Raw genomic sequence first — 26403 nt, 5'->3', positions numbered from 1 at the left:
TCATGACCTGAGCTGAAATCGAGAGTCAGACATGCTTAACTGAGACACCCAGGTGCCCCAAGAGTAGTTTTTAGAGCTTTGACAAATGCAGAAAGTTGTGTAACCAACACTACAATCAAGATACAGAATAGTTCTGTCACCTGCCCCCCTCCAAATTCCTGCGTCTCCTGGTCAGCCCGATCCCCATCCCCAGCAACAGTGATCTGCTTCCTCAATCACCTTGCTTTTCCTTAATTTTTTTTCCTTTTTGTGAACAGTGTATAATCCCACCACATATTGGAACATATTACAAAGTAGCAAGTAAAACAATATGACATTGGTGTAAAAATAATACCACATCTCAATGGAAGGAATGAAGAGCCAGAAATAGATTCCATTCAGTAGAAAATCTTAATGTTATGATAAAAGGCTTCAAAACGAAGGGGTAAAGTAGGATCATTTAATAAGAGGTACTGGGATAACTGGACACAAATTTGGGGAAAAATTAAGTCATACTGTGCACCACCCCCTGCAAAATAAAATGGACATGTATTGAGGACTGAAATTTAAAAAAAAAAAAAAAATCCTAGGAAACTAGCAAAAGATTAAACAGACTATTACTGAGTTAGTGGAGAACAGCTAGGTTTTTCTGCTTTGAAGCACTCCACCCCTCAAACAAAACAAAACAAAAGCCATAGTCCCAATGAGCACGACAAAATCATCCGTGCACTTTGAGAAGTATAACCGACATGCAAGGAGAGCCACATGTGGAGTGGACAATGACAGACAGAGGTGAAATGGCCTGGGGTGTGAGAGTGTGTGTGAGTGTGTGTGCGTGTGTGAAAGAGACAGAGGCAGAGACACAAAAAACTTGTGCTCAGGTGCGCGCGCGGGACATTCAAAGTTCTTGGAGAAGGCAGGTTTTGCTCCCGCCCACCTGGACTGTGAGACAAGCAAAAGCTCCCCCAGAGGAAGTGAGGAAGCCTGGGGCGTTAGGGAAGGTCTGTGAGGTCCTGCTGACTTGGAGGCGGCTTCAGTCCAGCCCGTGGCCCCAGGCAGGGTTCACCGAACTCTCCGCCCCCGCGGCCCCCAAGTTGGCCAGGACCACCCAGGCTTAAGGTGCACAGACAGGGCTCTCCAGGATGCTCCGACGACGCTCCCGCGGGGGACTGTGGACTGCCCTCTTCCCTGTGTGTGTCATAAGGTTTTGGAGCTGCCGTTTCCTCCTTCAGGAGTAGAGGATACTGGCTACCTCGGAGTATTTTTGAGCACTTACTGTGTTCCAAGAACGTGGTGTTGAGGATACAGAAGTGATGAGTCTAGAGTCCTTACTCCAAAGGACCTTTTATCCTAAAGGGTGTGTATGTGTTAGGGGCCGGAAGACAGAATAAACGAATAAACACACAAGACAATTTCAAGTCAAATGCTATAAAGAAAACACAACTGGATTGTGCAAACGCTATACAGAAAAGAAGATTGCGCAAGAGCATTTGGGGGTGGGTGGAGGTGGGAAGGAGGCCTGGAGGGTTGGAGGGGAGGTTGCTCTGGAATGAGACTAGCCCCAAAAGGGAGCAGGAAATCACGGAAACAAGAGATAAGAGTCTTTTTTCTTGGGCTGTTTCTAGTCCAAATCCCTGAGGCCTGCGGAGGAAATGGGGAGTTTCTCTGCCCCTCCCCTGTGTAGGAAGGGGGTCTGGGGGGTATGTGAATTCCGTCCTGGCTTAGGTCTCCTCTCCCTTCCTAACCCTTACCCTTCCTCCTTAGGGCCATTTTGCAACCCCCATCTCTCCCCCACTCCACTCCCCGCCCCTCAAGGGGGGGCGTTCTCAGAGGGCAGCCAGACAGGGGCTGGGACCCCCGCCACCAGCAGAATCCTTCTGTTGAATACCCAGTGGGTATATCAAGTACAGGCTTAGGGGACCAGCGAGGCTGGGCAGAAAAAAGAAAATGTAAACATCGCTTGATGTTTCATAAAGAGCACCAAGGAACCACATCAGGAAAGTTTAACTCCTGCACCCCTAACATGCACTATGCTGTTCGGTATTGTCCTCCCTTTGAAGGAAGGCGAAAGGCAAGGAGCCGGGGAGGCACAGTTGTTCCGGGTTTGGGGCTTCCGAGAGCCGAGTTGGGCCGCTGGGACCCGGGTGGAGAAGTCGGGCCGACCAGGCACACGCACACTCCTAGTAGGAGTTACAGCTTAGGAGTTGCAAATGGTGGGCTTTGTCCTCCAGTGGGCAAGTGGTCGGCTCGATTCCTTCCTGCCGACTGGGAGGGTCGCAGCTCAGCAGGCGGCTGCGGGCGCCGGGTGAAGCCCAGAGGCGACCGCCCGACGGGTGGAGGCGCGGCTTCCGGCGGCAAGGCACCTCCTGCGGGCGACTCCACTCTTGGAGTGCGGGAGGGGAAAGCCCGGCGCTCCGGCCCAAAGCTGGGCTTCAGGGACGGCCACCCCTCCGCGAGGCCGCGAGTGGGCGGGTCCAGCCCAGCCCAGCAACCGCCGAGACTTCCGGTTCCGATGACAGAGGCGCCGGAAGCCAGGGCTCCGGCTGTGGGAAGAGGTGAGAACCGGCTGGTTTCCGGGCGGTGAGGTGCGGGCCCAGGACAAGGGGCGCCGGGCCGGCCAACGGGGGCGCGGGGGACGGGAGCTCCGCCGCGCTCCCAGGCTCTGGGCCTTCTCCGCAGCCCCTCAGGCGCCCCTCCCAGCCTGCCTGTGGGCTTGTTTTCTCCCCAGTCGTCGGCCCGGAGCAGCTGGAGTCCCACGGACTCACAGGACCCTGGAGGAGCCGCCTCTGCCAGGGGAGTCCCTCGAACTGAGAGGACCCGTTCTAGTGCGACCCGGCCGGGTCTGAGGTAACCCGAGGGGGCCAGACGGGACTTTCAATCAGGGTCTTCTGAAGGATGAGTAGGAGTGTGCCAGTCATTTGCACGTTAATGCAGGCGAAATTCCTAGTAGGAGTTACAGCTTAGGAGTTGCAAATGGTGGGCTTTGTCCTCCAGTTTTGGCTGATGACGAAAGATTTGAAACTTCAACTAGGGATGTATAATGAAGAGAAGGAACGGGGTGATAAGATAGGGTGTCTGGAGTGGGGGTGGAGCAGAATGGTCAACATTAGATACTGTGATGTAGGAGAGCACCTCTGAAGAGATGATGTTGACATTGGACCCTGACAAGGAGCCAGTCATGGGAAGATTTGGGGGAAGAGTGTATCAGGCAGAGGGAACAGCCAGTCACAGGCCCTGAGACAGAAATAAACTCATTGTAGTCAAGGACAGAAAGGAGGCTGGTATGGTTGGAGTATGGGCAGTGAAGGGGAGAGTGGTAGCTGAGCAAGGAGGGGTGGTTGGAAGTCAGCTCACATAGAGCCTCGTAGGCCATAAAAAGGAGGTGGGAGGCACCTGGCTGGCTCAGAGGAGCATGTGACTCGATCTCAGGGTGGTGAATTCGAGCTCCGTGTTGGGTGTAGAGATTACTAAAAGAAATAAATAAACTAAAAAAAAAGGAGGGGATTTTATTCTGAGTACAGTAGGGATCTGTTGGGTTTTAAGCAGAGGACTGGTGGGCAGGGTGGAGACTGGATAGAAGTGAGGGGTGCAGAAGTGTAAGAGTTGGGTCAATGGAAGCTGTCCAGTCCTAGGCATTTTTTTTTTTTAATGTTTATTTTTTTATTTTTGAGAGAGAGAGTGAGTGAGCGGGGGAGGTGCAGAAAGAGGGGGTACAGAGGATCTGAAGCAGGCTCTGCGATGTCAGCACAGAGCGAGATGCGGGGCTTGACCCCACAAACTGTGAGATCATGACCTGAACCAAAGTCAGACGCTCAACCCCGGTGCCCCAAGGCTGTCCAGTTCTGTGTCAAATGGCAAAGGGGACCTTTCTGTGTTTTGCATAAGCTTCCCTTCTTCCCTTTGGCCTCAGAAGGGGGCCCTTCTGTTTCAGGATGCTGAAGACTGACTGGGGACAAAACCCATGCATGCTTTAGTGGGGATTTTAATACTTTATTCATGTGTCTTCCTGTCCACCCCCCTGCAGGTTCAAGCTCAGGTCCCCTAGCCCAACGGTTAGGAGATGGATGCGCCATTTAATCAGCAAGAATTCACTGAACAGCCACTGTGGACCAGGCCCTGGGCTGGGTGCTGAGGGGAGAAAGAGGACAAGATTGGCCTCCAGCCCTGAGCAGCTCACAGTCTAGTAGGAGACCTGTAAAGAGGCAGTTACTGTGCCACAGTGCTGAGGACTCAGAGGAGTGTGGAATGGGTGTCTTCCACAGAGGTTTGCGAACCAGAAGGAGACACCGGGGGGATTTCGTCGAGGGCCTTGTGGGGAGCTGGTGATTAAACTGCTTCTTGCGTCCTCCATACAGAGGAGTGCACAGGGCACTCTGGACACAGGAGTAGCTTGTGCAAAGGAAGCGAATGTGTAACTACACACGGCTTGTGCGTCAAGCCAGGCAGTGTTGAGTCAAGGGGTGACAGGGTCTGATGTGTTGTTTGAAGGGATCATCCTAGTGGATCGTTTCTGTACATGTGAGACCTTGGGGAGGAGGGCTGGAAATGGACATGAAATTCCACTGGATTCATCATGAAGCTTGTCAAAGACAGACTCACACTCATCCATCCTAGTGCCTGGTGAACATGACTGACTGTGGTTGAGGCAGAGTGGCTCACCGTGGACACACTGAATTAGCCTCCTGGGCTTTTGGGTAGAATACTTGCATGCAGTTCTGTTTTCCTGGCTTATTTATTTTTTTTTAGATTTTATTGAGTTCATCAGACTCCTCAGTTCGTTATACATTTAACTGCTTCAGGCAGGGCCTCTATCTCTTTTGTATTTATATATGTATTCCCTTTTATCCCCTTTCCTTCCTTCTCCCCCCACCCTCCGCCCACAGGAAACCACCCTGCTATGTTTAGTGTAAATCCTTTTATTTGCCTGTGTCCTTGGTTGTACGCATAGATTTTTAAAAAAAATTTTTTTAATGTTTATTTGTTTTTGAGAGAGACAGAGACAGAATGCGAGTGGGTTAGGGGCAGAGAGAGAGGGAGACACAATCTGAAGCAGGCTCCAGGCTCTGAGCTGTCAGCACAGAGCCTGACGTGGGGCTCGAACTCACAAGCTGTGAGATCATGACCTGAGCCGAAGTCAGACGCTCAACGCTCAACCGACTCCGCCACCCAGGCGTCCCCATAGATTTTTAATTTACATAAATGGTATTCTGCCTAGAGTTCCTTGTTTCTTTTTTCCCCTTCAGGGCTGTGTCTTTGGGATTTTATTGATGATCCTGTGAGTATCTCTGAGGTGGCTTCTAAATGCTAACCAGGTTTCCATAGATGCATCTCCCATATTTTACTTCCTTGACTTATCAGCGCCTCCCCCCTCCAGTGCCTCTCCCCGTGGCTCCTAGATTGTCTTCCACTTCCTGCCACAACACACAGTGCTGGGGTGAAAATCCTTGTACCCAACTCCTCCCTCAGCTTTTTGATACAATTTCGAGATGTTGACTTGGGCTTCCCTTAGATAATCCTGGCCTCGGTTGGTGTCCCACAGGGTTAGACTTGTTTGACCTCGGTGAGGTCCTGACCTTTCTTGAGCTATATTTGTTTTTGGTAGATTGTGATCCTAGTTGGTTCCCCAACTCTTGGCAAACATTCTTTTGTGGTGCCATCTTTCCTAGTTGATCATCTCACAGGCTGTGTGGTTGGTTTTCTGTTGCTTGGTGTCATTAATCATTGCTGTGCACTCATTCCAGCCACAGATACTGGCTGCTTTCCTCTCCTGGTGAGATGGCGGCCTGTTTAAGCTGGTTTAAGTGTGATGCGAAGTGCTTCAGAGAAGGGCTCTGGAGCCAGACTGCCTGGCTTCACTTACCAGGTCCTCCCCTTTCTTAGCTTCATGACCTTGGGCAAGTTATTTAATCTTCTGTCATCTGTAAAATGGATCTAATAACTAGACCTACTTCATGGTGTTTTGATAAGAATTAAATCAGGGGCGCCTGGGTGGCTCAATCGCTTAAGTGTCTGACCCTTGATTTTGGCTCAGGTTATGATCTCATGGTTGGTTGTGAGATTGAGCACTGTGTCAGGTTCTGGCTAACAGTGCAGAGGCTGCTTAGGATTCTCTCTCTGCCCCTGCCCCCCCTCAAAATAAATAAATAAACATAAAAAAAAAAAAACTAGTTAATGCACGCAAAGTCGTTAGAACAGTGCCTGGCACATGTTAAGACCCTATGAAACATTATTAGTAGGAGTAATAATAATTATTACTATTTCAGACAGGAGTCCCTGGTATATTTTGCCCATATGGGTCATATTCAGTTGTAGGGTATTTGCCCAGGGGGCATGAGGAGGGAGGCATGACCTCTGTACATCACAATTATGATTACAAATTCTAGTGTGATGACATCAGCCATAAGGATAGAGGGCAAAACCACATCTCTAGGCCCTGGTTGCCATTTCCCCATCACTCATCCCTTGTCTGCGAAGGAGGGGGCTACAAGCTGGGCCAAGATGAGGCCAGGGCTGGCACTGCCGGTATGAATAGGGAGTCTCGTGAAACTGGGAGCATCCCGACGGTCCCCTCAGCCATGGGATTCTTGTGTGTTACTCTGGACCCTTTGAGAGAATGGACAGGTGGCTAGATTTGAACGTTCAAAAGAGCCCTTTCCTTTCAAATCCATTGGATGGAACGATAGGGAGGGAACTCTGTCACTGACATTTTGAGGACTATCCATGTGGTCAGCATCAAAAGCTGCTCTGGAATAGAGGGGAGTCGTGGGCCCAGGGTGGAAGGGACTGGGGAAGGCACCTTGGTGGTGGTATAAGAAAAGTCAGCTTTCTTTTAATGGTATAATGAGAAGGGAGGGAAGAAGATGAGAGATGTTCTAGTCCAATGGGGGAGGCAGGCCCTCAAATACCTAGTTTACTCAAATATCTCACATTATCTGGTGATCTAAACTGAAATTGAAGGGGGTCATGTGGGAGTTGAGGGAGCCGAGCAGCAGTAAGCTAGGGATGGCTGCTGGAGGAGGTGATCTCTGAGCTGCCTCAGAAAGGATGAGCCAGCTTCTCAAGCAGTGACGACTGAGGGCTAATAGCATACCCGGGAGCAGAAGCAGCACGGAGCCTGGAGGGAGCAAGGGTTCAGGCTGGCTGGACACAGGCTGCCTGTCTGTGGGTGAGCAGCAAGGGCTGCTGAATATGCTTTGCTGAGGCAAAGCCCATCAGGCCCACGTGGTGGACAGTTGTTCCTTAGGCTGCATTTTCAGTTATCAGCCATTCGAGGACTGCCTTTGTGGCTTCTATCACTGTGGTATGTGGAAAACCAAGTCCACTTGCCAAAGAGAAGGCACTTATGATGAATATATAAAAATACATGAAATATGAAAATAGGCAGTATGTGTATGTATTTCTACTAGATAGTATTGTCTGCTGAAGGCTCTGGGAGTCCTGCTCTTTCTTCTGATTAAAAAGAGATGAACAAAGGGGCACCTGGGTGGCTCAGTCAGTTGAGTGGCTGACTTTGGCTTCAGGCCATGATCTTGCAGTCCGTGGGTTTGAGCCCCACGTCGGGGTCTATGCTGACAGCTCAGAGCCTGGAGCCTGTTGTGGATTCTGTGTGTGTGTGTGTGTGTGTGTGTGTCTCTCTCAAAAGTAAATAAACATTAAAATTTTTTTTTTAAGAAAAAAGAAATGAACAAGGATTATAGAATGAAAAGAGTTGAAAACAGTAATTTTGTCACCGTGATTCAGAAAACCTGTCCTTATGCTTGCCTGGACCCCCCCACAGGGCCCCCTGGCTGGAGTGGTGGGCGCTGTGGACTCGTATTTGAAGCTGGGAATTTCTGAGCATTGATAAATGACATGGGTGTGGCGAGGGGGATCTGGGAGCCCTCCCTACCACGCCCCCCCCCCCAGCCCAGGTAGGGCCTGATGCAGCGGACCCCTTCCGCCCACAGGCAGAGGCCACCATGGAGCAGTGTGCGAGTGTGGAGAGAGAGGTGGACAAGGTCCTGCAGAAGTTTCTGACCTACGGGCAGCACTGTGAGCAGAGCCTGGAGGAGCTGCTACACTACGTGGGCCAGCTGCGGGCTGAGCTGGCCAACGCAGGTGGGTGTCCCTCCTGAGAGCCCCATGTCTGCCTCCGGGGGGGCCTAGGAGACCCCAGGGTTGCTTGGTGACAGGCTTCTAGAAGGATGATGGTTTGTGGACGTCAGTACATGGATCCCTAGGCCTTCCTGAAGGATAATGGAAGTCATTCTGAGCGATTTCAAAAGTCCCAACAGAAGCTACTAATTTAGGGGTGCCTGGGTGGCTCAGTCAGTTAAGTGTCCAAATCTTGATTTCAGCTCAGGTCATGATCTCAGGGTCATGTGATCAGGCCGTGTGTGGGGCTCCGTGCTGGGCGCAGAGCCTGCTTGATTCTCTCTCTCACTCTCTACCTCCCCCACTTGCTTTCTTCTTTCAGAAAAAAAAAAAAAAAGACATTTTGGGGTAGTTTCAAATTTACAGAAAAGTTCCAGGAATAGTATAAAGAACTCATATATACTCTTCATCCAAATTCACAAACTGTGGATACGATTGCCAGATTTGCTTTATCACTTCTCTTGCATACTCTTACTTTTTCACCATTTGAAAGTAAGTTGCAGATCTCAAACCACTTGGCCCCTAAACTTTCGGTGTGTATTTCCTAAGGTCAAGGGTATTCTTTTACATAAGTACAGTGTAATTATTAAAATCAATAAGTTAAATATTAATACAATATGATGGCCTAATGAATTCAGCTCATACTTTGATTTTATCATTGTCCGATGGTTTTCATAAAACCTTTTAATTTTATTCCCCATTCCAGGATCATCCACTACATTGTTTCCCATGTCCAATCTTTGTTTTTTCTTTTTTAATTTTATGTTTTAATTTTATTAAATTTATTTATAAATTTATTTATAAATTTATTTATAAATTTATTAAAATTTATTAAATTTTAATTTAATGTTATTTATTTTTGAGAGAGAGAGAGAGAGGGAGACAAAGCACAAGTGAGGGAGGGGCAGAGAGAGAGGGAGATACAGAATCCGAAGCAGGCTCCAGGCCCTGAGCTGTCAGCACAGAGCCCGACAGGGGGCTTGAACCCACAAACCATGCAATCCATGACCTGAGCCGAAGTTGGACACTTATCCGACTGAGCCACCCAGGCACCCCATAATCTTTGGTTTTTTAAACCTTGGACATTTCTTTTACTTGGTCTTTGTCTTTCAGGACATTTGACATTTTTGAAGAATTAAGGCTAGGGGCACCTTGGTGGCTCAGTCGGTTAAGTTGTCTGTCCGACTTCGGCTCAGGTCATGATCTCGTGGTTCATGGGTTCAAGCCCCCCAATGGGCTCTGTACTGATAGCTCAGAGACTGGTGCCTGCTTCAGATTCTGTGTCTCCCTCTCTCTCTGCCCCTGCCCTGCTCTTGCTCTGTTTCTCTCTGTCTCTCAAAAATAATAAATGTTATAAAAATTTTTTTGAAACACTAAGGCTAATGGTCTTGCAGAATATCTCTTGGTTTGGACTTGTCTGCTGTTTCCTCCTCAGTCAGATTTTACATCTTGGGTAGCAGTACTTTAGAAGCAGTATGGTTCTCAGTGCATCATATCAGGAGGTACAAGGTGTCAGCTTGTTCCATGATTGGTGATGTGAACTTTGATTACTTGGTTAAGAAGGGTCCACCAGGTTCCCTCCCTCCCCTTACCCCCCTCTGCCTGTAAGGGTAATATTTCTTACCAGTTAATTAGTAAGAAATTTGAGGAGAGATACTTTGAGACTGTGTAAATGTCCTGAGCGTTATCAAATGTCAGCCCACTAACTTTAGTGTCCATTGAGGTTTCTTGCCTTTAATTAGTTATTACAAAGCTGGTTGCAACATGGGTGACTTTTTCTGCTCTGTCGTTCTTTACATACATTTGAGTCTTGAACAATACAGATTTGAACTGTGAGGGCCCACTTACATGCAGATTTGTTTTTCCATAAATACAGTACAGTACTATAAATATATTTCTTATTCTGTATGATTTTCTCAATGACATTTTCTTTTTCCTAGCTTTATTGTAAAAATACAGTACATAATACCTGACATACAAAATATGTGTCAATTGACCGTTTATGTTATTGGTAAGGCTTCCAGTTAACAGTAAGCTATTTGTAGTTAAGTTTTTGGGGAATCAAAAGTTAGGGCTGCCTGGCTGGTTCAGGGGATAGAGCATGCGACTGTTGATCTTGGAGTCATGACTTTGAGCCCCACATTGGGCACAGAGATTAATTAAAAATTTTTTTAAAAAATGGGCTAAATGGGCAAGGGGCATTAAGGAGGACACTTGTTGGAATGAGCACTGGGTGTTATATGTAAGCGGTGAATCACTAAATTCTATTCCTGGGGGGAAAAAAAGAGATGGGGCACCTGGGTGGCTCAGTTGGTTGAGTATCCGACTTCTGCTTGGGTCATGCTCTTGTGATTTGTAAGTTTGAGCCCCACATTGGGCTTACTGCTGTCAGTCCAGAGCCCACTTCAGATCCTCTGTCCCCCTCTGTCTGCCCACCCCCCACCTCAAAAATAAACATTAAGAAAAAGAAAAACTAAAAAAAAAAAAAGCTAAAACTACAAACCTTCAAATAAACTTGTTTTTTTTTTAATTTTTTTTTTTTTTTTAACCTTTATTTACTTTTTTGGCACAGACAACGGACGGGAGAGAGTCAGACAGAGCGGCAGGCATGGAATCCGAAACAGGCTCCGAGCAATGGGCACAGAGCCTGACGTGGGGCTCGAACTCGCAGACTGCAAGACTTGGACCTGAGATGCAGTCAGACGCTTAACCAACTGAGCCACCCAGGCGCCCCTCAAATAAACTTTTTAAAACGGGGGGTGGGTGCCTGGGTGGCTCAGTCAGTTAAGCATCTGATTCTTGATCTTGGTTCAGGTCATGATCTCACAGTTTGTGAGTTTGAGCCCCACATTTGGCTCTGTGCTTATGGTGAGGAGCCTGCTTGGGATTCCCTCCCTCCCGCTCCTCTCTCCTCCCCTCCCTCCCCCTCCCCCTCCCCCCCTCTCCCTCCCCCCCCCCCCCATCTCCTCCTCCTCCTCCTCCCCTGTCTCCCACTTGTGCACTCTGTCTCTCTAAAATACAAAATTAGGGGCGCCTGGGTGGCGCAGTCGGTTAAGCGTCCGACTTCAGCCAGGTCACGATCTCGCGGTCCGTGAGTTCGAGCCCCGCGTCAGGCTCTGGGCTGATGGCTCAGAGCCTGGAGCCTGTTTCCGATTCTGTGTCTCCCTCTCTCTCTGCCCCTCCCCCGTTCATGCTCTGTCTCTCTCTGTCCCAAAAATAAATAAAAAACGTTGAAAAAAAAAAAAATTTAAAATACAAAATTAAATGGGGCTCCTGGGTGGCTCAGTCAGTTGAACATCCAACTTCGGCTCAGGTCATGATCTTGTGGTCCATGAGTTCAAGCCCTTCATCAGGCTCTGTGCTGACAGCTTGGAGCCTGGGGCCTGATTCAGATTCTGTGTCTCCCTCTCTCTCTGCCCCTCCCCTGCTTGTGCTCTTTCTCTGTCTCAAAAATAAACATTAAAAAAATTTTTTTTAATAAAAAATTAAAAACAAAAATTATACACAGATTTTTGACTGCATGGGGTCAGCGCCTTTAAGTCCTGTGTTGCTCAAGGGTCCACTGTATTCATTGGCATTCAGCTTTCCTTTTTCCCTTATTTATTTATTTATTTGTTTGTTTGTTTGTTTGTTTATTTATTATTAGCTCACACCTCATAGATTCTTATTTTATTCGATGGGCTATAATCCATTACTGTTACTATTTATTTTGATGCTTAAATTGTTTTAGATTTGACCAGAGGTCACCCAATTCCTATGTCCTTTTTTTTTAATTGAGCTGTAATTTACTTTAAGTTTCATTCTTTTTTTTTTTTTTAAAAACATTTTTTGTTTATTTTTTGAGAGAGAGACAGAGTGTGAACAGGGAGGAGCAGAGAGAGAAGGAGACACAGAATTCAAAGCGGGCTCCAGGCTCTGAGGTGTCAGCACAGAGCCTGACATGGGGCTCGAACTCACAAAACATGACATCATGACCTGAGCCAAAGTCAGACGCTTAACTGAGCCACTCAGGTGCCCCGTAAGTTTCATTCTTTGAAAGTGTGCAATTCAGTGGTTGTTAGTGTATTTACACAGCTGTACCATCACTACCACTATCTAATTTCAGAATTTTCATCACCCCAAAAACGAATCCTACCCACCAACAATCACTCCATTTCTCCCCTTCTTTCACATCCTGCAGCCACTTACCTACTTTGTCTCCATGGATTACCTATCCAAGATACTTCGTACAAATGCATTCCTACAGTATGTGGCCTTAATGTCTGGCTTCTTTCACTTAGCATAATGTTTTCAAGGCTCAGACATGTTACAGTATTAATCAGTACTTGCATCTTTTTTTCTATGCTGGGTCATGTGGTAACTCTCTGTTAACTTTTTGAGGAACTGGCAGACTGTTTTCCAAAGGTAGCTGCAACATTTTGCCTTCCCACCAGCAATGTATGTGGGTTCCAATTTCCTCCTATCTTCATCAATACTTGTTTTTACCTGTTTTTTTGATTATGGCCATCCTAGTGAGTATGAAGTGATATCTTACTGTGGTTTTGCTTTGCACTTCCCTACTAACTCATGATGCTGAGCATCTTTTCATGTGCTTCTTGAACATTTATCTTCATTAGAGAAATGTCTAATTGTTTCCCATTTTTAAATTGGCTCTCTTTATTGTTGAGTTGTACAAGTTCTTTATATATTCTTAAAAAAATTTTTTTTATGTTTTTATTTTATTTTTGAGAGAGACAGAGTGTGAGTGGGGGGAGGGGCAGAGAGAGAAGCAGACACAGAATCCGAAGCAGGCTCCAGGCTCTGAGCTGTCAGTAGAGAGCCTGATGTGGGGCTCGAACTCACAAATGGTGAGCCGAAGTCGGACGCCCAACTGACTGAGCCATCCAGGTGCCCCTATATGTTGATAGTAGACTCTTAGTGGATATATATGTGTGTGTGTATACACACACACACACACACACACATATATATATATATTTAAGTTTATTCATTTATTTTGAGAGAGAGAGAGTGGGGGAGAGGGGCAGAGAGAAAGGAGGAGAGAGAATCCCAAGCAGGCCCCACACACTGTCATTGCAGAGCCCAACGCAGGGCTCAGTCTCATGAACCATGAAATCATGACCTGAGCCTAAATCGAGAGTCTAAAGCTTAACTGACTGAGGGGCGCTTGGGTGGCTCAGTTGGTTGAGCGCCCAGCTTCGGCTCAGGTCATGATCTTGTGGTTAACGAGTTCGAGCCCCACGTTGGGCTCTGTACTCAGAGCCTGGAGCCTGCTTTGGATTCTGTGTCTCCCTCTCTCTCTGCACACCGCCCCCCCCCCCCCAATTGCACTCTGTCTCTGTCTCTCTCAAAAATAAACAAACATAAAAAAAATTTAAAGCTTAACTGACTGAGCCACCCAGGCAATTGTCATGTCTTTTCACTTTTTTGATAGTATCCTTTGAAGCATAAATTTTTTTTATGTTTATTTACTTTTGAGAGAGACAGAGACAGAGGGGGAGGGGCAGAGAGAGAGGGAGGCAAAATACAAGGCAGGCTCCAGGCTCTGAGCTGTCAGCACAGAGCCCAATGCAGGGCTCGAACCCATGAACTGTGAGGTCATGACCTGAGAGCCAAAGTCAGACACTTAACCGACTGAGCCACCCAGGTGCCTTGAAGCATGAAATTAAAAAAAATTTTTTTTTAAATGTTTTTATTTATTTTTGACAGAGAGAGAGAGAGAGAGAGAGACAGAGCATGAGTAGGGGAGGGGCAGAGAGAGAGGGAGACAGAATCTGAAGCAGGCTCCAGGCTCTGAGCTGTCAGCACAGAGCCTGACACGGGGCTAGAACTCCTGAACCATGAGATCATGACCTGAGCTGAAGTCTGATGCTTTACCGAGTAAGCCACCCAGGCACCCCGAAACATAAAATTTTTAATATTGACAAAGTCCAGTTTATTTTTTCGTGGGCTACACAATAAGATAGTTCCTGGAATCAGTAATTTCTTTCTACAAGGAGACTGGTTCTTTTGGTGGAAAATGGTAGTTGGAAAGCAAGATCTGGGTTGTTACTGAGGGGTTGTATCTGTTTTTTTTAGCAGACAGATCTTTGTATGTTGCAGGCCATGGGTTTGTGTGGATACCTCTGATTTCAATCCAATATCCAGGGTTCTTCCTAGGCTTCCCCCATCCATAGCCAAATCTCTTTTCTGCATCCGTGAGAAGCCTGACTCCGAACAACATCAATAAATTTCTCATCTGCTTGATTTCTGTGGTACATAGAAAGTATTTTCAGAATTGCTACACTAGTAGCACTGAGAAAAACAAATGTATAGAGTTTGTTTCCTTTTTATCTTTTTTTTTTTTTTTTTTAAAGAAAGCATGCACATGGAAAAAGACTAAGGTCAGAAAAGCTTACAGCGAAAAGTGAGTCTCCCTTTCACCCTTGATTCCCAGTGTCTGTGTGCTTCTCTCCCAAGTCAAGCCCTGTCCCTGGTTTCTCAGGTGCCCTTCTAGACAGCATCTAGGTGCACATATAGGTGGCATGTGTGTCTATTCCCCCTCTTTTTTTTTTTTCCCAAACAAAAAGGGTAGAATAAAGTACATGCTTTCCTGTACCTTGCTTTCCTAGTTTGTCTTGGGGAATGTTCTGTATTAGTACATAGAATTCGGCCTCATCCTTGTACCTTTTGGCTTCCCATTCCATCATATGGTTGTGCCATGCTATAACAAACGCCCTTGACTTTGATGGCATGTTAACTGTGTGCAGTAGAATGGTTTCCTTCTGTGGGTCTGAAACTCTTGTACACTGTGCTGTTGGTTAAAGATGGTGATGGCTGCCGTAGCATCTTTACACGGAGACTGTGTTTTCTCAGATGGGGATTTGTCAGGGCTCGTAGTTGTCCATGGGTCCTTGGGCAGCGAAGATTTGGGGATTGCAGGTTAAAAGGCTTTGGTCTCGGGGCACCTTGTTGGCTCAGTTGGTAGAGCATGTGACTCTCGATCTTGGGATCGTGAGTTCAAGCCCCATGTTGGGCCTAGAGCTTACTTTAAAAAAACACAAAAAGGGTTTGGTTTCCTGAAAGCTGTTGCTTTGTCCTAACAGGAATGTGGCCAGGGAATGTGCAGAGTGTGGCCCTCTGTGACCTGAATGGAGCAGAATATGAGAGATGAGTGGCAAGCTGGGGTTGGGGCAGGTGGCACTGATGTCAGAGTAGGATGCAGTCCTGCCCCATCTCCCCAGCATAGGAGGGTGGCCCATCCACTGCCTCCTGTCTGTATTTGTCAGGATACATTCAGTTACAGGTGACAACCCTGGGGGGGTGCTGGGGTGGCTCAGTGGGTTGAGGGTCCGACTCTTTGGCTCAGGTCATGATCTCACGGTTTGTGAGTTTGAGCTACTCATCGGGCAGTGTGGAGCTTGCTTGGGATTTTATCCCCTCTCTCTCTGTCCCTCCCCTGCTCACACACACACTGTCTCTCTCAAAAACAAACAGAAACCAAAAACAAGTGACAGAAACTCAGCTCAGACCAGCTTAAACCAACAGGCGGGGGTCGGGAAGACTGGATTTATGGACTCGGGTCACTGAAATGTCCAGGCTCAGCTGCGTCCAGGTGCTCACGTGATCCCCTCAGTGTATGCTGGCTTCATACTCGGAGCACTGCTCCCCTGAGGTGGTCACAGTGCTCCAGAAGCTCCGGTTCCCATCATGATTGTTCAGCATCTTAGCAGAATGCATCTCTCTTCCAGGGCGTCTGGTCTTGGAGTTGAGACACTCCCCGACCTTCTTGGGTCATGTTTCTTTCCCTGACCCAAGGTGCTGCTGCCTAAAGAAGGCACATCGATGCTGGGCTGGAGGAGGGGCCTGAAAACCATTGCAGGCCTGGGGGCGTGAGCCATAAATATCCTTGAGCTTCCCTGGCAGTATCCTCTGGGTTGATAAAAGGCACGAACACAGGGATAGTGCCTTGTTGTTCAAAGCCTTCTTATATGTGGTATCTTACACAAGACCATAAAGAGCACTCAGGTGTGGTGGTGGTTTTACATCTGTCATTGCTGTCGCCTGGCAAGCTCCTGCCTCAGCTTCCTCAGCTATAGGACGGGATATTCATAGTGCCCACTGCAGAGCACCGTGGTGAGGATTAAATGAGCTAAAATTAAGGGCTTACCCACAGGAAGTCCCAAATCATCTACATTTCACAGCAGCGTACAGGGCCGGCATTGTCACACCATTTTACAGGTGAGGAAATGAACCGAGAGATGAACCCACTTGGCCCACTTGACCAGCTCCAAGACATGCAGTTACAAAGTGGCAGGACGTGGGACAGAAGCTGAGATCTTTACTCGGGAGTTCAGGGCTTCCTCTCGGGCCTCCAGGCTGGTGTTTAGAGGAAGCAGGGACAAGGTGTGCTCCTCTGTGTCCTGCCTCACTACCGGTGTTTCCCTGCAGCCCTCCAGGGGACCCCTCTCTCTGCCACCCTCTCCCTGGTGATGTCCCAGTGCTGCCGGAAGATCAAAGACACCGTGCAGAAACTGGCTTCGGACCACAAGGACATTCACAGCAGCGTCTCTCGAGTGGGCAAAGCCATCGACAGGGTGAGCCTGCAGGCATCCCTGGGCTGGGGGTGGGGATGCCCTGGAGCTAGTGTGTCGGGCTCGGTGGGAGGTGGGAAAGTGAGCGTGAGCAGCATGGATGCTGAGTCACGGAGCCCTGTCTCTTGTCCTCGTCAGAACTTTGACTCTGAGATCTGTGGTGTCGTCTCTGACGCAGTGTGGGACTCACGGGAGAAGCAGCAGCAGATCCTACAGATGGCCATCGTGGAGCACCTGTACCAGCAGGGCATGCTCAGTGTTGCCGAGGAGCTGTGCCAGGTAACGGCCTGGCCCGGACGGTGCTGGCACCTGCCCGTTCTGCTCCCGCTTGATAGTTGTCTTTATGTCAGGTTCCTGTTATTCTTTACAGAAGTTGTTTTAGAAAGGAAATCATTTCCCCTGCCTAAATAGAAGGTAGCTCTAAACATATATATGATGGAAAGTGAAGTCATGAAGTCAGAACTTCTAGCTAGAGCTGGTTGCCTGCCAGGGTTCTGAGTTGAGGCCCAATAGCCCTTTCTTAAATAGACAGGTTAGTGAAACGACAAAGTAGCACTTGTTAGGTGTTAAAAACACACAAACAGTAAAAGTAAAGGATGCTTTCCCTAATGTAATCGAGAGGACTGAAGAGGAACAATGCTCTCACTATGCTATTCCACACAGGTCTCAGACCCTGGGGCTGGGGCGGGTGTGTAGTCTGTGCCCTGGGAGGCCAGCATGTAACGCTCAGCCTTATAGAACTGAAATGTTCTGAACTGAATGTCCAGTGATGGGACTGCGCTCTCCCCCCACAGGAATCCACCCTGAATGTGGACTTGGACTTTAAGCAACCTTTCTTGGAGCTGAATCGAATCCTGGAAGCTCTGCACGAACAAGACCTAGGGCCGGCATTGGAGTAAGTTAGTCCTCAGATGGGCCAGAGGGGCACAGGGCATGTCTGTGGTCTCCATGTCACCCAGTGTACTTGACATGACTCCAGCCCTGTGTCATGGGCCTCACTTAGGCTTTTGAAGCCCACCTCAGTCCCAGCTTTCCCAGGACCCCTCTCGTACCCCACCGGCTCCCTTTTTTTCCCAGGTGGGCCATCTCCCACAGGCAGCGCCTGCTCGAGCTCAACAGTTCCCTGGAGTTCAAGCTGCACCGACTGCACTTCATCCGGCTCCTGGCGAGCGGCCCCGAGAAGCAGCTAGAGGCCCTCAGCTATGCCCGGCACTTTCAGCCATTTGCACAGCTGCACCAGCGAGGTACGCGCTCAGGGTGCCAGGGTGGGTGCTGCCGGACCCCGGCAGGTGTCAGCATGGGTCAGGCTGTTGGGCTGCTGGTCCCTGCCCCACCTGAGGGGCTGCATGTAACCAGGATGCCGTTCCCCAGCGTGAGAACTCTGACTGCTCACTGTCTCCGAGGTGAACTCCGAACTCAAGGCTCTTCCTCTGCATCTGCCTCTGCCATCATCTCAGACCACTCTGGTCCCTGACACCTGCTCTGTGCCACACCCACACTCAGCAGGGCGGGCCTGTGTGCCCGGGACACGCACGCCCTCATGCTGCCTGGCCTCAATACAGGCCTCCCACCTAGGAGAATCCCACTCCTTCCCGGCACGTCCTCCACAGCTTTCTTCATGAACCTTCTGTCACACCAGCGTTTCCACGCCTTAGTCATTTGAGCCCCACCTTCCAGATGTTCCCTGCTAGTAACCACCCCTACCATTGGTCCCTTTTTTCTTTAGCTCTGTTTCTATCTACTTATCACCTCACATTTTATTTGTGAAATTATGAAAACCAGGCACTGTTAATAAATCTAGATACCACCTGGAAGTTTTTTAAAAAGGGAGAGTAGCTAGTGTTGGGGTAAGAGAAACGTGAGGGAGACTCCCTCTTCATCGTGCACTTGAAAGGATGGGCAGCGAAGTCACACTCTCCTGATTGCCTTGCGAGGATGCTTCTTTGCCCCACACATGAAGAGGCTCCGCCTCCACATGGGACTTTAGGGAAAACTGGTTTTGCCCGAGGGCATCTCATCGCCCCCTCAGCCTGTTCAGGGCCCTGGGCACTGTGGGGCTCAGTCTGCTCTCCAGCCTGTGCACCCAGATCTGTGCCCTGCTCCCCAGCCCGTGCACCAACCTGTGCCCTGCTCACCTTGTAGAAATCCAGGTGATGATGGGCAGTCTGGTGTACCTGCGGCTGGGCTTGGAGAAGTCGCCCTACTGCCACCTTCTGGACAACAGCCACTGGGCAGAGATCTGCGAGACTTTTACCCGGGATGCCTGTTCCCTGCTGGGGCTCTCGGTGGAGTCGCCCCTCAGCGTCAGGTACAGGCAGCCCTGTGGGGGCAGCGCCAGCGGGAGGGTTTCCAGGGAAACAGTTTGCTGAGGCCAGTCATGTGCCAGGGATGGTGCTTGGTTCTCTCAAACCTAAACTGGCTCTTTCAGTCATTCCTCCAGGTAGGAGTTACCTGTTCTTACAGGTGGAGAAGCTGAGATCAGGAAGAGTTGTAGCCTGATGTCACTGCAAGGTCAGGGGCAGGGTCAACGTTCCCCTTCTGTAAGGTCTTTGGAATGAGGTCTCTGTCTTGCCTGCACCTCACCCCTGAATTATCACAAGACCCCCTGCAGCCTGTCCTCTCAACCTCATATCTCAAACCACGTCCCTTCAGGGAGATTTGAAAGTGGCTGAGTAACATGTATTGAGACTTTTCCCTTGGAAGACTCCTTTACAGTAATGTTCTCATGACTCCCCAAGGTCGTGAGTTGCAGGTGGATATCCTCATTTTACAGATGAGAAAACACACAGGCTCGACGCACAAGTGAACTTGCCCAGGGCCTCACAGACCCCAGAACCCCAGACTGTACCACAATGGATAGCGTCACAGTGCCATTTTATTTAGACTGGTTGTTGAGTCTCCTACCCCTCCCCTCCCCTCCCCAGGGTGAAGGATTCACGTTACAGAACAGTGTTTCCCAGCAGGGACACCAGTGGCACTTCAGGATGGTTCTGTAGTGCACGATTTCCCTGAGCATTTAGGGATTTAGCACCCGAGGCGCCAGCCAGTCGACTCCCCGCCCCTGCCTGAGTCACTGTGAGATCTGAGTCTTCCCCCATTTCCAAGTGATGACAACCATGTAGACAACCAGTCAGAGGTGCATTATGACAACAGAGCAGGGGAGACAGGCAGGCTGGGGCCCCTGCAAACCGATCACTGTCCCTAACACAGCAATGACATTCCAGTAGTTGGACGAGCAGTGATCTGCCCCCTAGATCTGCCTTTTGTCTCTCCCATAGGTTCGCAAACTCAGGGGTGCGTTAGAATGATCCTAGAGTTGGACACACATTAACCACACGTGGCACTTTATGAGCGACCGGTGCGATTTTCAAGGACCAATCTGACCATGTGCCACTTTAGAACCCTGTCCCAGGACACAAGCCAACAACAGTGTGCTGGTGCCTTTGTCCGCTGGGTCCTTGGTCTGGGCCACTGCAGCCCCTGCTCTTTGTTCCGCAGCTTTGCCTCTGGCTGTGTGGCGCTGCCGGTGCTGATGAACATCAAGGCCGTGATTGAGCAGAGGCAGTGCACGGGGGTCTGGAGTCACAAGGATGAGTTACCGGTGAGGCCTGGCGGGGGGGAGGTGTGGGCTGGCGGCAGCACCAGGAAGGGCAGCCGTGGCCAGAAGTGGGGCTCACCCCTCCATGGTGCCCCCACCCCCAGATCGAGATCGAACTGGGCATGAAGTGCTGGTATCACTCGGTGTTTGCCTGCCCCATCCTACGGCAGCAGACGTCAGATTCCAACCCTCCCATCAAGCTCATCTGCGGCCACGTGATCTCTCGAGATGCGCTCAACAAGCTCATTAACGGAGGAAAGTAAGTTCCCCAGGTTCTACTCCACCTCCGTTTCACTCTCCTGCTGGCCAGCCCCCGAGACAGTCTTTGTTCTCCTCCCTTTGCAGGCTCAAGTGTCCCTACTGTCCCATGGAGCAGAACCCAGCTGACGGGAAACGCATCATATTCTGATACCCGCCTGGGAGAAACTTTGTCAAAAGGGGCTTTTCACCCTTGAGCCTTGGTCTTGTCTACGCGGGGGTAGCTGCTGTCTGTGGATTGTGGTTCACTTCAGCGCAAATGGCCGAGTGCCACTCCAGGCAGAGGCCAAGAAGGGAGATGAGCCAGTTTGTGCCAGGCAGCTGACTCCTTGGCCGTGAGGGTAGGCAGACACTGGCCTCTGCACTCCTGCCGTTTCCGTATCTGTATCTGCCACTGACTTAGTCACAACCAACAGAGAGGCAGAGGACTTGGCAGGCAACACGGACATCTTCCCAGTCCTGGCATGCTGCCCCCAGCCGGGTCGCTGATGGCTACACCCATGCTGTATCTGCTCCTCCAGTGGTACAGCCTCACAACTGTATGTATCCACTTCCCACTGTAAATAGTCCAGGTTTGAACTGAATGCCGTGGTTTTATAACTGAGCAAATATATTCACAGGCCTTCTCCTTACTTCACCGACAAGGAATCACTGCACGCCCACTGTACCCAGAGAGAACCCACTTTACATCCCTGACTGGGTGAAAGGGCCCAGTGATGTCAGACCCCAGGCAAGATGCTTTTACACAAACATGTATAAAGTCTTTTCCTCTCCTTACTAGGAAACAGTGCGAGGGGAGTTAGGAAGACAAACAGTTGACTTACGGGGCTCACAGCTTGTAAAGGAGAGAGCTCAGAATTTAAACCGATCCAACCCTCAGTCTCAAGCTCTTTTCAGTTTACCCCAGGGCACATGGAGCTTGGTCACTGTGTGTACCCAGAGCCCTGTGCTGGGCCTTAGAGAGCAGGAAGGCACCCTAAGTCTGAAATGTCTGAAGGGACTAGGTTATAGGGGTCATTGTGCCAAGTAGGAAGGGTGGCCCAGGGTTTTGTTTCTAGCTTCATATCCCTCTTTCACATTTGCTGTGCGCGTGGGTAAATGGTTTCCATACATTTCCCAGTGGCATTTCAGGCTCGTAGGGGCAGGGAAAGGAAGAAAGGAATGGGGGTGTGCCCAGCACAGGGGCTGCAGGCTCTAGGCATGGGGTTGGCTGCAGTGGCCTCTTCCTGAGGCCACCTACCATGGCCATGGGAGGGCCCAGACTCAGCCTGGGACACCCTGTAAGTCCTTCGGGTTGTCTGCCAAGAATGGCTGCTTCTACTCCCTCCTGCCCACCACCTCCTTGTCCCAGCAGCACCTGCCGCTGAAAAAAACACCCACAGACTCACCACCTTTTAGTCTTAGTGTTTACTTCCCCCACACTATACCCTCGGAGTGGTCTTCACCAATGCTCAACGGAACATTCCGGCTATGCCTTCACAAAAGAGCCGGTGGAGCTGCCCGGGAAGAAGACATGCTGCAGGGGACCAGGGCAATGCGCAGACACAGGCCGCAGGAGGACAACCAGCTGGCCCACTGCCAGACCAACCACTTCCGGAGCAAGTGCCCGAGTCCTTCACATGGGTGGGGGCAGGGCCTGCACCTCCTCCAGGCACTCGTCATAAGCCTCCTGGTACTCCTCGTGGGGCTTGACCATGATCACGCAGGTGGGGCGCTTGGAGCCTGCGGCTGCCCCCAGGTCCTGTGGAGCAGGGGAAAAAAAGGCTGCAAGACCCATGACCTGCTGGCCTCATCCAGCCCACAGACAAGTGCCGTGCAGTCTGCATGACACCATCATTTCAACTCTGCCAACTTTCTTTTTTTTTTTTTTTTTTTTTTTTATTTTTTTTTTTCAACGTTTATTTTATTTTTGGGACAGAGAGAGACAGAGCATGAATGGGGGAGGGACAGAGAGAGAGGGAGACACAGAATCGGAAACAGGCTCCAGGCTCCGAGCCATCAGCCCAGAGCCCGACGCGGGGCTCGAACTCACGGACCGTGAGATCGTGACCTGGCTGAAGTCGGACGCTTAACCGACTGCGCCACCCAGGTGCCCCCAACTCTGCCAACTTTCGAGTCGGGTCCAGCAACACTGGGCCTACATTGCCACACAGCAAGCACAAATGGGCTCCGGCCCAGCAGAGGCTATCTCCTTAGGCCGGACCTGTGTTCTCCTGGTCCCTGCCAACCTCCTCTCTGGGCCACGGCCCCTGTATAAGGATAAGGCCAGCTGCACAAGCCCCTTGAATGCCCACTCCTCCCCAAGCACAGCAGCTGCCTAACGGGACTAACACAAGGACTGCATCTTGGTCGACAGCACATCCACACACACCTCCTTTTCCATTCCCATGGTCCACAAGGGCAAGGATTCCCAGCTCACAAGAAGGAAAGTGAAGTGCAAAGTGCCAACGTGCAGTCCCTCAACCAGGAGCCGGTAGCGCCAAGGATCCATTCTGGTCTGCCTCCAAAGCCTGCGTTCTTTCCCACTGTGGCCTGCTCCCACAGACCTGATCCCACACCCGCTGTTCCAATGCTGACCAAGACCGGGGCGGGGGTCGTGTGCTCCTTACCGTCTTGGAGGGGATATAGACGTAGGGCAAATTGCGGTCCTCGCACATAACCGGGAGATGGCAGTATACCTCAATGGGCAACGTGTCTCCTGCCAAAACCATGATCCTGAAATGAGAGAAACCCTCATTTCTAATTTGCTCAGTCCCGCTTTCAGTCAAAAGTGCCTCTGTCTAGAGACCAGTAAGATGGACCTTGCTCTCAAGGATCCCAGTTATTAATGTAGATCTCCCACCTCCTGAAAGTACGCGCAAATTTGTGTTTGATGATCACCTTCCTCTGGGGAGGTGATCCCTAGTTCTCGGCAAATTAAGTAAATGCCATGAAGTGTGACAAGTGGGATCCCGCTGGGACAGGTGAGGTATGGTAGTGACCCCAAGGAGTAAGCTCAGTTCTTGAAGAGTCAAGAAAGGAATCGGGATGGGGCGCCTGGGTGGCTGGCTCAGTTGGTTAAGTGTCTTGACTTGATTTCAGCTCAGATCATGATCTCACTGTTTGTGAGTTTGAGCCCCATGTCAGGCTCTATGCTGGCCCAGAGCCTGCTTGGGATTCTCTCTCCCTCTCTGCCCCTGCCCTATCCACGTTCTCTCTCTAACAACTAAACAAACTGGAAAAAAAAAAAAAAAAGGAATCAGGAGGGGACAATGGATCAGAAAGCTGGCACCTTCTTAGGGGTCAGGCAGTCCATGGAGGGGCTGGGTACAGGGAAAGCATTTAAGACTGAGAATCAGAATGGCACCACATACCCAGGAGCTGGCTGGCAGGGGCCTGGGATGGGCCTTTGGAATCTAGGATAGGGTAGACGAGAAGGCTAGAGAGGTTAGTAGGGGCCATATCCAAAGGCCTTGAGTGCTGGGCTGAGAAGCATTCGCTCAGTCCCAAGAGTGACCAGAACTAATGAAGGCTTGCCAGAGAACCCTCAGGTAGGATATCTCTCTGGCAAGACGTCAGGCCTCTGGGGCAAGGAAGAGTGTTTCTCCAGGGAGTGAGAGGCAAACATAAGGGAAGAGCTCTTGGTTCAAAGTACTGGGCCCGCTCTCCTCTAGTTTTTCTTTGGTCTTCTGGGCTCTCCTCTGCACACCTCTTCCTCTGAGTGGCCTTTAAGTGCTGGGGCTCCTCACAGCCTGATCCTTGGCTGCCCTCTCAGTACCTTCTCCCTGATGACCCCAGGCACTGCCATGGCCTCACTGCCATGTGCATACAACTCCCAAATCTGTTCTCTCCTGCCTGGCCTCTCCCTTCCAAGCTCCAAATCTATACAGCCACCTGCCAACTTGACAGTTCTGCTGGGGGGTGGGGGGGTGGGGGGGTGGGGTCGGGTATAGGAGGAGGCAGGTCATGTGTGTAAAACAAAACTCATGATCTTCCCTCTTCAGCTGGAATCCATACCTCCTCATTGCATGTCCGAAAGTCCTCTCAAATCCATCCACTTTAATTCTATTTCAGCCACCACTAACCTCATCAAAATCACCCCCACCTCCTCTAGACTACAAAAGTCTCCTATCTCAATTTCCTTGTGTACTCTTGTGCCCCTGATCCTTTCCAGAGTTGCCAGAAAAATCCTAAGGGTAAACATAATTCTGTCACTCCCTGCCTTTTAACCCTCAGTGGCCTGCAAAGCTGAGTATGAAAACTAAACTTACCACAGCTTACAAAGCCCCATGAGAAGGTAATACTTCTGTCCTCCACTATCCTCTCTCCTATTGTGGCACCCAGTATCTTCTGGCAGAACCCCTGCCCTCTTGGTCAGACTTCCCACTGGGCATCAAATAATCCCAGGACTGTTTATCTCTTGAGCACCAACAATGTACCATATACTTCTAGGGATAAAGCAATGAGAGGCTTTATCCTGTTTTCAAAGAGCTTACTGTCTGACCTGAGTGGGAGATCCTGGGAATAAGTAAGTTTCAGATTCTGACAGATGCCAAAAAAGAAGTAATGAAGTCATTCTCACTGCACCCTGTATACTCCTTCAGTTATCTCAGAACTTTTAATTTTGTGTGTATTTGATTAAAGACAGTCTCCCCATAGCACAGTGCCCGGGAAAGAATATAGACAATAGTCTATGAGTGAATGAAGCTGGTGTCTACCCTAAGTGAGTAGGCTTATACCATTCACTTCCCCAGTACTCACTTTCCCAGTGGTGTTACTTTTGCGCTCTTGTAAGTGATGTGATGTACCCACTAGCTGTATTGAAGGGAAGTCACGGGCTGCTGATTATTTTCCGTATGTGGGGCTGAATCCGATCACTTTTTTTTTTATGTTTAGAGAGAGAGAAAATCACAAGCAGGCTCCATCCACGCTGTCAGCACAGAGCCTGATGTCAGGCTCAATCTTACCAACTGAGGTTCAACAGACTGAACCATCCAGCGCCCTCCCCCGCTTTTAACCGACTTTTCTCAAACACCTACTAAGTAGTAGAGATACCTGTTATCGTTCAGAAATGCAAAATCCAGCGGCGGCGGGGTGGGAGGGTGGGGGGTCCTTACCCTTTCTCGCCTTTGTTGATAAATTTCTGAACTTCCTTCACCCCGCGCCGAATCTGCTTCTGCTTCACAGCTGCAACGACAGAAGAGTCAGTGTGGGGGTCTCGGCCCACCACCCGCGCCACCACCGGCCACCGCGGCGGCTGCATCACCTTTCTTGATGCATTTGTAGAGCTTCCGCGTGAGACGGCGAGAAGCCAGGGGCTGCGCGATGGGGTTCAGATTCACTAGCAGCTCGTGGTAAGTGCGCTCCCCGAGGCAAGCCTCCGCCTGAGCCTCCGGCCCGTCTGGATCTGCCTTTATTTTGGTCATCGCAGCAGCAGCTGCTGCAACCGAGCCCGCAGCAGGCGAATCCACGCGGCCCGAGCCTCAGGAATCACTTCCGGGTCACCCCGTTCTGCGTAAGCCTGTCGTACACCCCAGCCAATCGGGAAACGAAGTCTCTGACTCAGACCAATCGTTGACGCTCAGACCCTTAAATACAGGCCAAACGGGGCGGAGTCTCGGCCGGAGGGCGGAGCGGATAGGGGCCGGGGCCCAGGGGAGGCGGGGCCTGGCAAGGGCGGGAAGTGACTAGCACACTGGCTCCCGCTGGTCTGAAAGTCCGCCTCACCGGTACTGGGAGCGGCGAAGGAGGCAGTACCTGCGGGGGCGAAACCAGGTCTCAGGACTGGACCCTTCCTTGAGGGGCGGGGTCTGCGGCCGAGCGGAAGAATGGTGAATCCAAACCGCGGTAGAATCTGATCGTCAGATGGTCCTGGGCGAAGTG

General features: G+C 50.1%; 2 protein-coding genes across 8 annotated transcripts; one reads left to right on the top strand and one right to left on the bottom strand.

Moving 5' to 3' along the window:
* Window positions 1-2456: 2456 nt before the first annotated feature.
* RMND5B (required for meiotic nuclear division 5 homolog B) lies at window positions 2457-21174 on the top strand. Of its 7 annotated transcripts, none has more exons than XM_049649034.1 (10): window positions 2457-2534; window positions 2708-2826; window positions 7926-8076; window positions 16543-16964; window positions 17480-17580; window positions 17763-17929; window positions 18828-18993; window positions 20184-20286; window positions 20388-20542; window positions 20629-21174. In XM_049649034.1, exons 3-10 carry the CDS (start codon window positions 7938-7940, stop codon window positions 20690-20692), a joined length of 1317 nt encoding a protein of 438 aa, XP_049504991.1. In that variant the 5' UTR covers window positions 2457-2534; window positions 2708-2826; window positions 7926-7937; the 3' UTR covers window positions 20693-21174. The 7 variants fall into 7 exon arrangements, with proteins under 7 accessions (XP_049504991.1, XP_049504993.1, XP_049504994.1 ...); XM_049649037.1 differs by lacking the exon at window positions 2457-2534 and having other exon boundaries at window positions 2541-2826; window positions 16543-16688; window positions 16824-16964; XM_049649033.1 differs by lacking the exon at window positions 2457-2534 and adding an exon at window positions 4004-4243 and having other exon boundaries at window positions 2541-2826.
* Window positions 21175-21930: 756 nt separating this feature from the next.
* On the bottom strand, window positions 21931-26009 carry NHP2 (NHP2 ribonucleoprotein). The gene is made up of 4 exons (XM_049649040.1): window positions 25787-26009; window positions 25638-25707; window positions 23151-23256; window positions 21931-22282 (listed from the first exon to the last, which is right to left on the bottom strand). The coding sequence occupies exons 1-4, from the start codon at window positions 25944-25946 to the stop codon at window positions 22157-22159; spliced, it is 462 nt and encodes a 153-aa protein (XP_049504997.1). The 5' UTR covers window positions 25947-26009; the 3' UTR covers window positions 21931-22156.
* Between the last annotated feature and the right edge of the window lie 394 nt (window positions 26010-26403).

This window comes from Panthera uncia, assembly GCF_023721935.1.
Source record: "Panthera uncia isolate 11264 chromosome A1 unlocalized genomic scaffold, Puncia_PCG_1.0 HiC_scaffold_17, whole genome shotgun sequence".
Taxonomy (NCBI): Eukaryota; Metazoa; Chordata; class Mammalia; order Carnivora; family Felidae; genus Panthera; species Panthera uncia.
Note: the sequence above shows the minus strand (reverse complement) of the source record. Positions and strands in the feature narration are given on the sequence as shown.